The sequence below is a fragment of the Elephas maximus genome, chromosome 21 (assembly GCF_024166365.1).
Source record: "Elephas maximus indicus isolate mEleMax1 chromosome 21, mEleMax1 primary haplotype, whole genome shotgun sequence".
Taxonomy (NCBI): domain Eukaryota; kingdom Metazoa; phylum Chordata; class Mammalia; order Proboscidea; family Elephantidae; genus Elephas; species Elephas maximus.
The window spans coordinates 41315192-41327496 of NC_064839.1; the positions used below are offsets into that span (position 1 = coordinate 41315192).

The 12305-nt window shown below is 41.2% G+C and overlaps 1 protein-coding gene across 1 annotated transcript; it reads left to right on the forward strand.

Annotated features, from left to right (window-relative positions):
- The first annotated feature begins 7 nt into the window (after positions 1-7).
- TERF2IP (TERF2 interacting protein) lies at positions 8-8885 on the forward strand. The gene is made up of 3 exons (XM_049864978.1): positions 8-783; positions 4376-4500; positions 6244-8885. The coding sequence occupies exons 1-3, from the start codon at positions 114-116 to the stop codon at positions 6637-6639; spliced, it is 1191 nt and encodes a 396-aa protein (XP_049720935.1). The 5' UTR covers positions 8-113; the 3' UTR covers positions 6640-8885.
- The last annotated feature ends 3420 nt before the right edge of the window (positions 8886-12305 follow it).

Sequence of the window (12305 nt, forward strand, 5' to 3'; positions counted from 1 at the left end):
GGGCGGGCACTCCTGGCGCACTGTTTGTAGGTACTGCGCAGGTCTTCGCGGCCGTGGCGACTCTGTAAGGTACACTTCCGAGGGAGGGGCTCCTTGGGTGCCGGGCACCAGCTATGGCCGAGACCATGGAGGGCAAAGACCCCAACGGGCCCACCCACTCTTCGACGCTCTTCGTGCGGGAGGATGGCAGCTCCATATCCTTCTACGTGCGGCCCAGCCCAGCGAAGCGCCGGCTGTCAACGCTCATCCTGCACGGCGGCGGCACCCTGTGTCGGGTGCAGGAGCCCGGGGCTGTGCTGCTGGCCCAGCCCGGGGAGGCGTTGGCCGAGGCCGCGGGCGACTTCATCTCCACGCAGTACGTCCTGGACTGCGTGGAGCGCAACGAGCGGCTCAAACTGGAGGACTATCGGTTGGGCTCGGCGGCCGACCAGGCCCCGTTGACAAAGCCCGGGGCTCAAGCCGAGGGCGCTGCTGCTGCCGTGGAGCCCAATGCGGAACCGCTCACGGGGCGGACCGCCTTCACCGAGGCGGACGACGTGGCCATCTTGATCTACGTCAAGGAAAATGCTCGTTCGCCCAGCTCCGTCACCGGCAACGCCTTGTGGAAAGCGATGGAGAAAAACGCGCTTACCCAGCACTCGTGGCAGGCCCTGAAGGACCGCTACCTCAAGCACCTGCGGGGACAGGAGCAGAAGTACCTGTTGGGGGGCGCTCCTGTGAGCCCATCCTCCCGGAAGCTCAAGCGGAAAGCGGAGGAAGACCCCGAGGCAGCCGACAGCGGGGGTGAGCCCTCTGCTGACACCTGTGGCGGTTGTAGGGGGGTCTTTTTTCCTGTGAGGCGTCCATTTTTCCATCTTTGGTGGCATCCCTCGGCCCCGCCCCCCTTTTGACATCCGGGTAAAATTGCACCGTTCCCCCCCCCCACTTAAAAAAAATGAAATTAATTTACTTTTTCAATAGCTGGAGAACACACGATTCAAAGTTCGAGAGATACAGAAACAGTAGAAAGAAAAATTTTCCACTCTTCCCAGCAGATTCCCAGAGACTCGGGTAATCCCAGCTTCTGGAGTTATCTTTTCCGAGCTATTTCAGAGACTCTTTAAAAAAAGATTTGTATGTTCAGGTATATTCAATATACAGAACAATTTATTTTCATGCTTTGTCTTAACTGAATGCGGATTCACATATTCACATAGGGATGTTCCCATCGATTGGAAGGACGCTTTCCGGTCCTCCTTAGAAAGTGATGAGTTTTTTAACGCAGGTGAATTCAAAGTTGGGATTCAGGTATGGTTAGGACAGTGCAAAGCTGTTAAGGTGTGTCACTTTTGATGTAACTAATCTAGACGACTTAAATTGACAGACCTCTTTGTTTAAAGAGGCATGTTCACATTCCCTTCCTTTTCCCTTTTCTTGCTTATGTGGATATTTCATGTAATACGGGCATTCCCCGGGTCACCAATGAGAGTTACAAACCAGATCTGTTCCAGAGTGTGTCTTTAAATCGAATTTGTAGGTTAGTCGGAACAGGTGCATACGGCTCGTACTTAGTCTTACTACAGTGCAAACCCAAACCCACTGCCGTGGAGTCGATTCTGACTCATAGCGACCCTATAGTGCAAGGAAAGGCTCAAAGCCTTTTCAGTGATTTAAAAGCTTCATGTAAAGCAAGTAAAGGTGATTGTGAAGAATTTGTTTCAAGTAGGGGTTGGTTCAGTCGTTTTAAGGTGAGGGTAAACTTAAACATAATATTAAAGGGCAAGTACAAGTTGCCTGCAAGTGGGACATTTGAAACCTGGGGACTTCGTGTAGTTGAAGTCTGGGGAGGTAAAATTTATTTCTCTTTTTCAATATGATTAGTAGGAATTTTGTTTTTCATAAGTGGCATTTCAGATTCATTGATTCAACAGCTTTTTGAGTGCTAGACACATGTTGTCCTGCAGGAATATAACAAATAAAACAGTAACTGCAGTCATGGAGCTTAATGTGCTAGCTGGGCAGTGGTAAGTGCTATAGAGAAAAAGAAGGGTAAGGGTCAGGGAGGGAGTTGTTTTCTATAGGGTGAAAAGGGAAGGCCACTCTGATAAGCCGATGTTTGAGCAAGAGACCAAAGGAAGTAAAAGAGCGAGCCAGGTGGATGTCTGGGGGAGTGTTCTAGGCCGAGAGAACAGCAAGTGCAAAGGCCCTAAGGTAGAGTTGTGGCTGATATATTCTTGGAGCAATAAAGAGACCAGTGTGGCTGGAATGGTGTAAGCAAGAGGCAGAATTCTAGGTGAGGTCAGGAACAAAACTGAGTTGGAGTCACTGATCAAAATAACGTTTAGATGATGAAATATTTAAATGTAAAAACAAATCCTAAAATGACTAAGAAATATGGATGGGTATATATTTTTAAATAGTAGCATGGTGGAAATCACAAACCAAGAAGACTTAAGAAAAAGTTTTATGTATTTCATTACATAAAACTTAGAAACTTCTCATGATAAAGTCAGAGGGCAAACTGGGAAAATGTTTTCAATACATTGTACAGAGTTTCCTTATGTCCAAAGTGCTCTTAGAAATAAGAAAAACTGATAGAAAAAGGGGCAAAGAAAATGGAACAAGAAGTACACTGAAAAAGAAATAAATGGCCAATAAAAATGCATAAATATTGTTTTTAATTAAATAAAAGTCAGAGCAAGGAAATGCTATGTTTTATCTATCAGATAGTGAAAAATTAAAAAGATGGGTGATATCTACAGTTAGGTATGTGAAAACAAGTACACTCCTACACAGTTAGTAGAAGGAAATTAGCACAGCTGTTTTGGAGGGAATTTTGACAATATCTAACAACATTTAAAACCCATTTAAAATTCATGTTCACTTAGACAGCAGTTTCGCTCCTAGAAATTTATCCTGCAGATACACTTGAGCACAAAGGAGTACATAACAAAGTCTTCCCACAATCTGCCTTGTTCCTGGTTCTTCTCCCAGAGCCAACTATTATCATCCCTTGTCTCTTATGTATCCTTTATAGTAAGGCTAGCACACTAGATATCAGTTGGTTCTGCAGTTAGCTTTTTTTTTTTTTTTAACTTCACAGTGTCACTTGAAGTCTTTGTCTATACGTAGCTCGGTCTCATTCTTTTCTCATTGATTGCATTGTATTCCATTATGTGAATGAATTGTAATTTTTCTTCTTTTTATTATAGAAAATATCAAACATATACAAATACAGAAAAGTATTATGAACTCTACGCACGTACCCCTCACCCAGCTTCACCTGTTTAGTAGTTCATGGCCCGTTGTTCTCATCCATACCTTCAACTCTTATCCATTCCCAACTTCTGGGATTATTTTAAAGCAAATGCCAGACATCATATCATTTCACATACTCCAACACATGTCTCTAAAAAATAGAGACTCTTTTAAATTGTATGTTTTAATTATGTACAGTAAAATTGACTTTTTTTAGGTGTACAGTTCTGTGAGGTTTAACACATACGGCTTTGTGTACCTGCCATCAAAATCAGGGTATAGAACAATTCCATCACAGAAAACTCCCTGTGCTGCTCCTTTGTGGTCAATTTCTGGCAACTGGAAAAGAGAGCAGAGTAAATTCTCAGAGAATAAAGGGAAACAGGAGAATGTTTAAATTTGACAGGAAGTCCCCCTTTTTGTAGATCATAGGATGTGGTAAACTACGCAGACCTGCTTTTAGCTGCTGGGAGTGCTGCTAGGAGACAGCCCTTATTTGTCCATTCTCTTTGGGGTTTGCTTAAGAGAGCTGCCTTGTCCAGAGTAATGCCCCCTTCCTGGGGTGGCCAGCATCCAGTGACTGATCTTTGTGGGGTTGTAAAGAATTGGCCCGCACGCTCCAACTCATAACTCTGAAGGGCATTCCTAGCTCCAGAGCTCCCCATGATTTCAGCTGAGGCCTTATTGGGACTATTTGACAGCTCAACTTGTCTGCCTATCCCTTCTTTCCCGTCTGCAAGTTTTCCCAAAAGCACTTGCTAATAAACACCGTATGTGATAATCTCTATCTCAGAGTCTGCGTCTCAGAGAACTCAGCTTGATGTGGTTTAGTTAATTTGCAAAATCTGTAAATACAAAGCAAAAAATTAAGCTTGAAGAGTATTTTTTATAGATCACAGTCTAGGAATATTATCACCATTTGGTTAGTACAACTTTTCAGAAACAAGGGTAGAAATTATTGAATATGTGTGTCTTACTTTTTTTTTGTCCTTTTGAAACAAAAATAGATGTCTTCTAATAAAAATAAATAAATAAAATGCAGGGTCATTCCTGGCCCAGAGCCCACAGAGCATGCACTATATGTTTGGCTTATACGAAAGAGGCTAATGATAATCTATGATATTTTTCTCTTTAATAGAACCACAGAATAAGAGAACTCCAGACTTGCCTGAAGAAGAACCTGAAGAGGAAAAGGTCAAGGAGAATGAAGAAGCAGTCAAAAAGATGCTTGTAGAAGCCACCAGGGAGTTTGAGGAGGTTGTGGTATGTTAACTATGCTTATTCATAATATTTTCCCGTCTCCATTCTTCTTTGAAAGTGATCATCCCATCTACCCTTTTCATATACTGGAGGCTCAGAAAAGTAAAAGGAAAGTCAAGATGGAGAAGAAAAATGGAAAGTGAGACTGATCTGGCCCCAGGCATGAAACTTTTAGTTTTTGAAAGGCCAATTTAAGAAGGTGGGGAGGGAGAAAAATTGGAGAGAATAGGGACAGTTACATTTAAACAGTAAGAAGCATCCGACTTTGAGTACTACTTTGATCTCAGTATAAGTCTTTAAATGTTATGACTGTGGATTTATCTTTAAAAATGGTTTTATGATTTTCAGGAACATAAATATAATCTTTAAAAAAGTTTATAGTCATTTTTTATCAAGCAAGTTTAGCTTTTTGTATGTTTAGAGCTCTTTTGGAATATTTTAGCTCTTCCACATTCAGTCTAGCTACTAATGCTCTGTTCAGGGTGCAGCAGTTAAGAGCTACAGTTGCTAACCAAAAGGTTGGCAGTTCAAATCCACCAGGCACTCCTCGGAAACTCTATGGGGCAGTTCTGTTCTGTCCTATGGGTCATTATGAGCCAAAATTGACTCAATGGCAATTTTTTTTTTTTGTAGTGGAGAAAGGCAGGAAGCCTTAAAATAATGATGATAATTTTTAAGAATCCAAATTATATATACATTTCTTCTCCAAGTCAAAAGATCCTGTGAATTAATTTTTCTTACTGACAGAAGGAAAAATGGTTTGGCTTGGGTCTGAAACAGGGAAATAATTTAAAATTTTCTGTAATTGGTAAGTGAAGGAATGTGCAAGAATTGGCAGAACTTAGGGATTTGTTGTCTTTTGGAATCTGCCTTTTGCTTATTATTTGATATTTGGTTCATTTTCCATAAACTGTCAAATGCTTTCAACAGTTTTCAGATTTGGCCCAAATAGGTCTCTTCTCATATGATATGCTTTGTAATGTGCCTATGTGTAGCATAACTTAGAGCTTCTCATGTATGTTTTTTGATTACTTGTATATAGGCATTGGTAGCAACTGGGGATGCAGTGATGAGGAAAATAGATGTGATTTCTGTCCTCATGGAATTTACAATCTGGAATTAAACATTTAACAAATAATCTAATGCATACCTCTGTACACGTGTGTGTGTGTGTATATACACATATATTCTTCCATATTAATCTAACTTCTGATATTTTGGAATACCAAACACAAACGCACACATAACACATCCTCTCACACACCTGCGCACATATACACACTCCCCCCACATCTCTCATACACACACACACACACACACACACACGCACATGCAAATATATGCTGTGTGCTGTTGAGTCGATTCTGACTCATAACAACCCCACGTACAGAGTAGAACTGTCCCATAGAATTTCCTAGGCTGTAATCTTTACGAGAGCAGATCGCTCGGTCTTTTCTTCCTTGGAACCACTGGTGGGTTTGGACAGCTGACTTTTTGTTTAGTAGCCAAGCACTTAACCATTGTGCCACCAGGGCTCTGTGTGTGTATGTGTACAGACATGTAAACATGCACAACCAACATAAATAAATGGAGAAGTAACAGAGCATATCAGAGGAACTGAAGAAAATCTAGTATGATTGGAATGCCAAAGGTAGAGGGATAGCTTGGGTGGGAGAGACCACATTTTACAGGAGTTCATGATTTGGTAATTAGGAATTGGTCTTACCTGTTATGTACTTTCTCTAGGAGGAGGAGAGTGAGAGCCCTGGTTTTGAAATACATATAACAATGTGTGATGATGATCCACCCACACCTGAGGAGGACTCAGAAACTCAGCCTGATGAGGAAGAAGAAAAAGTCTCTCAACCAGAGGTGGGAGCTGCCATTAAGATCGTCCGGCAGTTAATGGAAAAATTTAACTTGGATCTATCAACAGTTATACAGGCATTCCTTAAAAATAGTGGTGAGCTGGAGGCTACTTCCTCCTTTTTAGAGTCTGGTCAGAGAGCTGATGGGTACCCCATTTGGTCTCGACAAGATGACTTAGATTTGCAAAAAGATGATGAGGATGCTCGAGATGCATTGATTAAAAAGTTTGGTGCTCAGAATGTAGCTAGGAGGATTGAATTCCGAAAGAAATAATTGGTAAGGTAATTAGAAAAGAAAGAAGGTGTGGCAGATGAGGAGTGAAAAAAAAATTGCTATCTTTGAACTTTGGAGAGTTCATATACTGGAACTAACACTTGCCTTTGGATCAATACTGCCGTTACTTCTATGAGTCCTAGATTTTGTAGCCAAGCAGAGTTTGTAGGAGTATAAAAAATCAGAGAAATTGGATATATTTAGAGCTACCCCAGGCATGTGTCAGTATGTTTCCGAAAGGAAAATCTAAATCAGAGAGAGGTTGGTCTACTTAGTAGTAATCATGTGTCAGTATGTTTCTGAAAGGAAAATCTAAATCAGAGAGAGGTTGGTCTACTTAATAGTAATCCTTTGCTAGAATGGAACCTCTGCTATATTGGTGACAGGAGCTAATGACAAAGTCAAAGGAGGAAAATTAGAAGTTTAGGTCTCTTTAGGCAGCATGAGTAAGTAACCTCGTATTCCTTGGCAGAAGCTCCTCTAGATTGTGATAGATTCCAAATCAAGAATCTAGACACATGGAAAGATATAATTACAAGGCCTAATACACAGACGGTCCTGAATCCTTGCATCTCTAGGTACATCCACCAGTAAGCTCTGATTTCTAGACTATTCTGAAAATCTTATTGTTTTAGGTAACTTAGTATTTGTGTACCCTGTTCTTTGGCTGTTTTTGAGCCCTTGTTAGTCAAGTTTCTAGCATGTGTTTAATTACCACTCAGTTTTGTTTAACACACACACACACACACACACACAAAACCTTAGAGAGTCTCAAGACCAATCTATTCCATTAATAGTAACGTGTTCTTATTTATTGAGGAGAGTTTTGTGCTGAGAACTGTATTGCGTTAATTTAAAAATCAGTAGATTCATTTCCATTTATTGTGTTGCTTTCATTATTGAAAATAAATATAACTTTGTATTTGTGTCTTCAACAAGTGTTTTATTTTCAGAATACACAAAACCTTTTAGGTATAAAAATCATAAAGGAACCAGCATTCTGTGCTGTTGTTAATTAGAACCGATAGAGTGGTTCCATTTGAGTACTAATAGACTAGTAGAAAATGCTAGTTCCTCTTGATGGAGAATAGAGAAGATCTGGCTCAAGGACTGTGAGAAGTGGCAAAAGAAGGTAAACTTCGAGCCAAGAGGAGAGAAGCTAATCAGGAACTAGCAGGCATCTGACAGGTGTCAGTGTCCCACCCACATCCCCTGGGCACTCACCGTTCCAGCAAGTGCCACGAAAGGGAGTTGTGCTGCAAGCATCTGCTTGAGGCTTTCGCTCTGCTTGAAGTGCTGGGGAGTTAATGCTCCTGGGAGCAGCCTTCAGCTAATGGCCAGTGGAAATTAGAGGACGCATACCCAGCTTCCTTGCTGACCAGAGTAATTACTCATCCAGAGATTTGAAAGTTATACCTTGGGGGTTGAAGTTGTCAAGGATTCCATTTTACTTGAATCTGCAGTCAGTGCCCATGGAAGCAGCAGCCATGAAATCAAATGGTGCGTTTGCATTGGGCAAATCTGCTGCAAAAGATCTCTTTAAAGTGTTAAAAAGCAAAGATGTCACTTTAAGGAGTAAGATCCGCCTGACCCAAGCCATGGTGTTTTCAATTGCCTCATATTCATGTGAAAGCTGGACAATGAATAAGGAAGACCAAAGAAGAATTGATGTCTTTGAATTATGGTGTTGGTGAAGAATATTGAATATACCATGGACTGCCAGAAGAACGAATAAATCTGTCTTGGAAGAAGTACAGCCATAATGCTCATAAGAAGCGAGGATAGTGAGACTTTGTCTCACTTACTTTGGGCATGTTATCAGGAGGTACCAGTCCCTCGAGAAGGACATCATGCTTCGTAGAGGGTCAGCGAAAAAGAGGAAGATCCTCAATGAGATGGATTATCACAGTGGCTGCGACAATGGGCTCAAGTATAACAATGATTGTGAGGATGGCATAGGACCCGGCAGTGTTTTGTTCTGTTGTCCATAGGGTCAGTATGAGTCAGAACCGACTTGACAGCACCTAACAACAGCATACCTTGAGTGGATAGTGGTTTCCATACCATCTTTTAGAGATTTCCAGCAAGGTCAAATACAGTTGCCGATAGTGGTAATCTGCTTATAAATGCACACTGTGTTGGCTTCCTTCTCTTGTTTCACCTCCCCAGTTCCCTACTATTGCATCCTGGTGTCATTATTGACACTTAAATTCTTTCCTTAAAGTCCACTTCTGAGGGACCCAGCTTAAAGTATTTAACCTTTTCCTCAAAAAAAAAAAAAAAAAAAAAATTTTTTTTTCCTCCTTAGCATGTTGGAGGGATACAACACACACCTACTGATAACTGTAACTCACTACAGTAATAATTCTCAAATGAAAGTTGGGAGGGGTTGATGGTGGCCATTTGTTCAAAATATGTTCCTTTCTATGCAGATATGACTCTTGACGGTGGTTGGAAATTACTGCTTTAGAGATGAAATGTAGATGTTACCTAGGATGTCTACACCCTAGTAAAGTTAGCATAGCCTATGGTCTGTTTTTTGTTTTACAGGCTAAAAATTCTAATTTTGTCAAATCATGTGCAAAGGGATCTGATTCATTATACCCAGAATCTCAAAAGACGTGTTTAAGCAGAAATACACACCAGCCTACAGTGCTCATTATTAACCAGTAACTTTCAGATACCTGCTTGCATAATTTCTCTGGTCAGTTCATTTCTCCTCCTGGGAGATGTATGTGGGAAAACAAATTACCGGAAGTATTTTTGGGAGCACAAAACCTAATGCAAGGAAAATGAGTCAGATGATCTTAATAGCTAGTGCCGTTGAGCTTTGGCTCATTGGACAAAGACCAGCTGTTCAAGTCCTGAAGTCAGGATAACTCTTGAACTGCCGGATTCTTAAAGTTTTTCTTTTCCAGACTTCATGAGTCTGGCACTGGTTTCCTTCTTGTGCTCTGGGAGACATAATTTCTTACTTGTTTTAACTCATGTGCTGCGCCGCCTTCACCATTCCTCTTCCCCCATCCCCACTTTGTACTCCAGCTTTAGAAATTTTCTAGGCCTTCAATAACTTGTACAACATCAGTCGTGGCAGAAACTTTCCTTTCTATCCCTTCTTCCCCTTCAGCAGTGGCTTATGCTTCTGGTATTCACCTTCCACTGTTCCTTTTAACCTTCGTTTTCTTTGCTTTCATCACAGGCATCATCTTCTTGAATCTTGTTTTAGTCATAAAGTCTGCCACCGATGTAACACCAAAATGGGGTCACTGTACCAATGTCTGAGCTCCGGCAGCATATGTATACCCACCAGTCTCTGCACATCAATGAATGTCTCTATTTCCGCTATGGTCGTAGGCCACCTGTTTTTACTTGGCATTGTAAGTTCCTGCCCTCTGTGTTGTCTTGTGCAGGTGTAATTGAGTTTGAAAAGCTCAAGCTGTTGCTTGAATTGTTCCGTTCTTTTCTTGCTTTTGGTCTAATGCTATTTACTGGGTCATAGTAATCACTTGCCTTATATCAGTAAAGGTGTATTTACTTCAATGCGACAGAAGACCTAACTCTAAAGGATTTTAAACAAATAGAGAATTTATTTCTTGTATAACAAGAAATCCTGAGGTAGTCCTGAAGTTCTGTTTTTCTGCTCTGCCATCCTCAGTGTGTTGGGATCCTCATAAGTGGGATGGGGGGTGGGACATGAGGGTTAGCGAGGCCAGAATGTATCTGTTAAGTGGGTGTCCACGGGCACATGTCAGGCCTGGGGTTCGGAACCCTCAATTTAAACCTCAGGGTAGTGTCTTGGGCTGTGTGGCTTAGGGGTTGGTTTTCGAATGTCCTCCCGGGGCTCAGGGCATTTATAAGAGTGTTTACACCCCAACCCCAGTACAAACCTCTCACCTATCTCTGGCAGAATCATGGGCTATGGGGTTGGCGTCAGTGTGCATGCCTACCTTCCCTGGCCCAGAGGGTGCCTCGTGAAATGGGTGGGGAGGGGGTGGTGGGCAAAGGAATAAAAGTGGGCCCTTGGGAATGCACCAGTGGAGGAGACACGGGCTCCAGACAGCCTTTTAAAACAGCTGTGGTAGTCGTCGGGATATACCTCTTGGCTGGCACTTGCATCTTTATTTCCTTGGCTGGGAAACGGAACCAGCTGGGGGTCCTTGGTCAGCCCTGTCCCTTCCTGGTTGTCCAGAGCACATATTCTGCCTGGTTATAGCCATTTGCAGTTCCTACTGGCTGAGGCTAACCCTGGTTTAATAATAATGACAACATCCCTTCTAATACCAAAGGAGTAACTATGGGCAGGCATTTAATTTAGATGTAGTTCAAGAAAAAGGTAATCAGTTAATATTTTTAAAAGTTTTATTCTGAAACTATTTCAAACTTATATAAAAGTTCCAAGAAACTGTACAAAGAACTCTTGTTTACCCTTCATGCATATTAGCATGCTGGCATTTCAGTTTCTTGCTCTGTATCCCCCCTTCTTTCTTTTTTCTGTACTATTTCCAAGCAGGTTGCCAAACTGATGCCCCATCACCCCCAAATATGTCAGTGTGTTTGTCCCCCAAACCAAGAACACTCATACGTAACAATTCAACCATCATAACTAAAAATTTAACGTGGATACATCACTATCATTGAATTTTCAGACTGTTTAGGTTTCACAAATTTTCCCATTATGACCTTTCAAACATGAGGATCCAGTACACAATCGTGCATTCCATTTAGCTGCCCTGTCTTTAGAATCCTTCTGTCTGGAGATAATGGGATCATGACACTGAAGAATGTGCCTTAGTTTGGGTTTGTCTTATGTTTCCTCATGATTAGATTTAGGTCTGTATCTTCCTCAGGAATATGACAGAAGGATGTCGTACTCTTCTGTATCACATCATGAGGCACATGGCATCCATTTGTCCTGTTACTGCTGATGGTGACTTTGATCCCTTAAAGTGGTGTCTGTCAGGCTTCTTCACCACCAAGTTCTCTCTTATCATTTGTACTTAGTGTGGTGTGGGCACATATTTTGAGATGAGTATCTTGTTACTTCTCAAATTTCAGCCACTACCTTTATCGTCCACTAATTCTTTGTTTGAGACTATTGTTAGTATAGTGGTTGCAAGTACGATATTCTAAATAATCTAAATTAGTTGGCCTTAAGAGCATCCCCTTCTCCCTCCGTTCATGTACATATTCATTTATATCACTGCGAACTCAAAGATTCCTATTTTATTGCTATCAGTTGTTTTGATGCTCAAATTGTGTCTGATTTGGTCAGCTGGAGCTTCTTCAACCTCATTCTCTTGTATCCTTCGACATGTCTCCATCTTACTTTCTGGCATAGTAAGATGTTCCAGGCTTATCTTTTACTTTCATTCCCCAGCCTTGAAATCAGCCCTTTCTTTAGGAAGACCTAGTTCATTTTTAGGAATAATAATAATGGAAGTATTTTAAAATTTCTGGCAGATATTGTAGTTGAAGATTGCTATGAAAGGTGATTTTTGAATTTCTTATAATAAAATTAATTCCTCATTTTGTGTTGCAGTGAAAATAACAATTCCATCTTTTAAATCCTTCTACTTCTCAGTAGAAAGGGCCAGTCAGCTGAGGTCTTTTTATGTATTTTTTTTTTTTGGAAACAGCAATCTCCAATTTCATCTTAATATTTATAA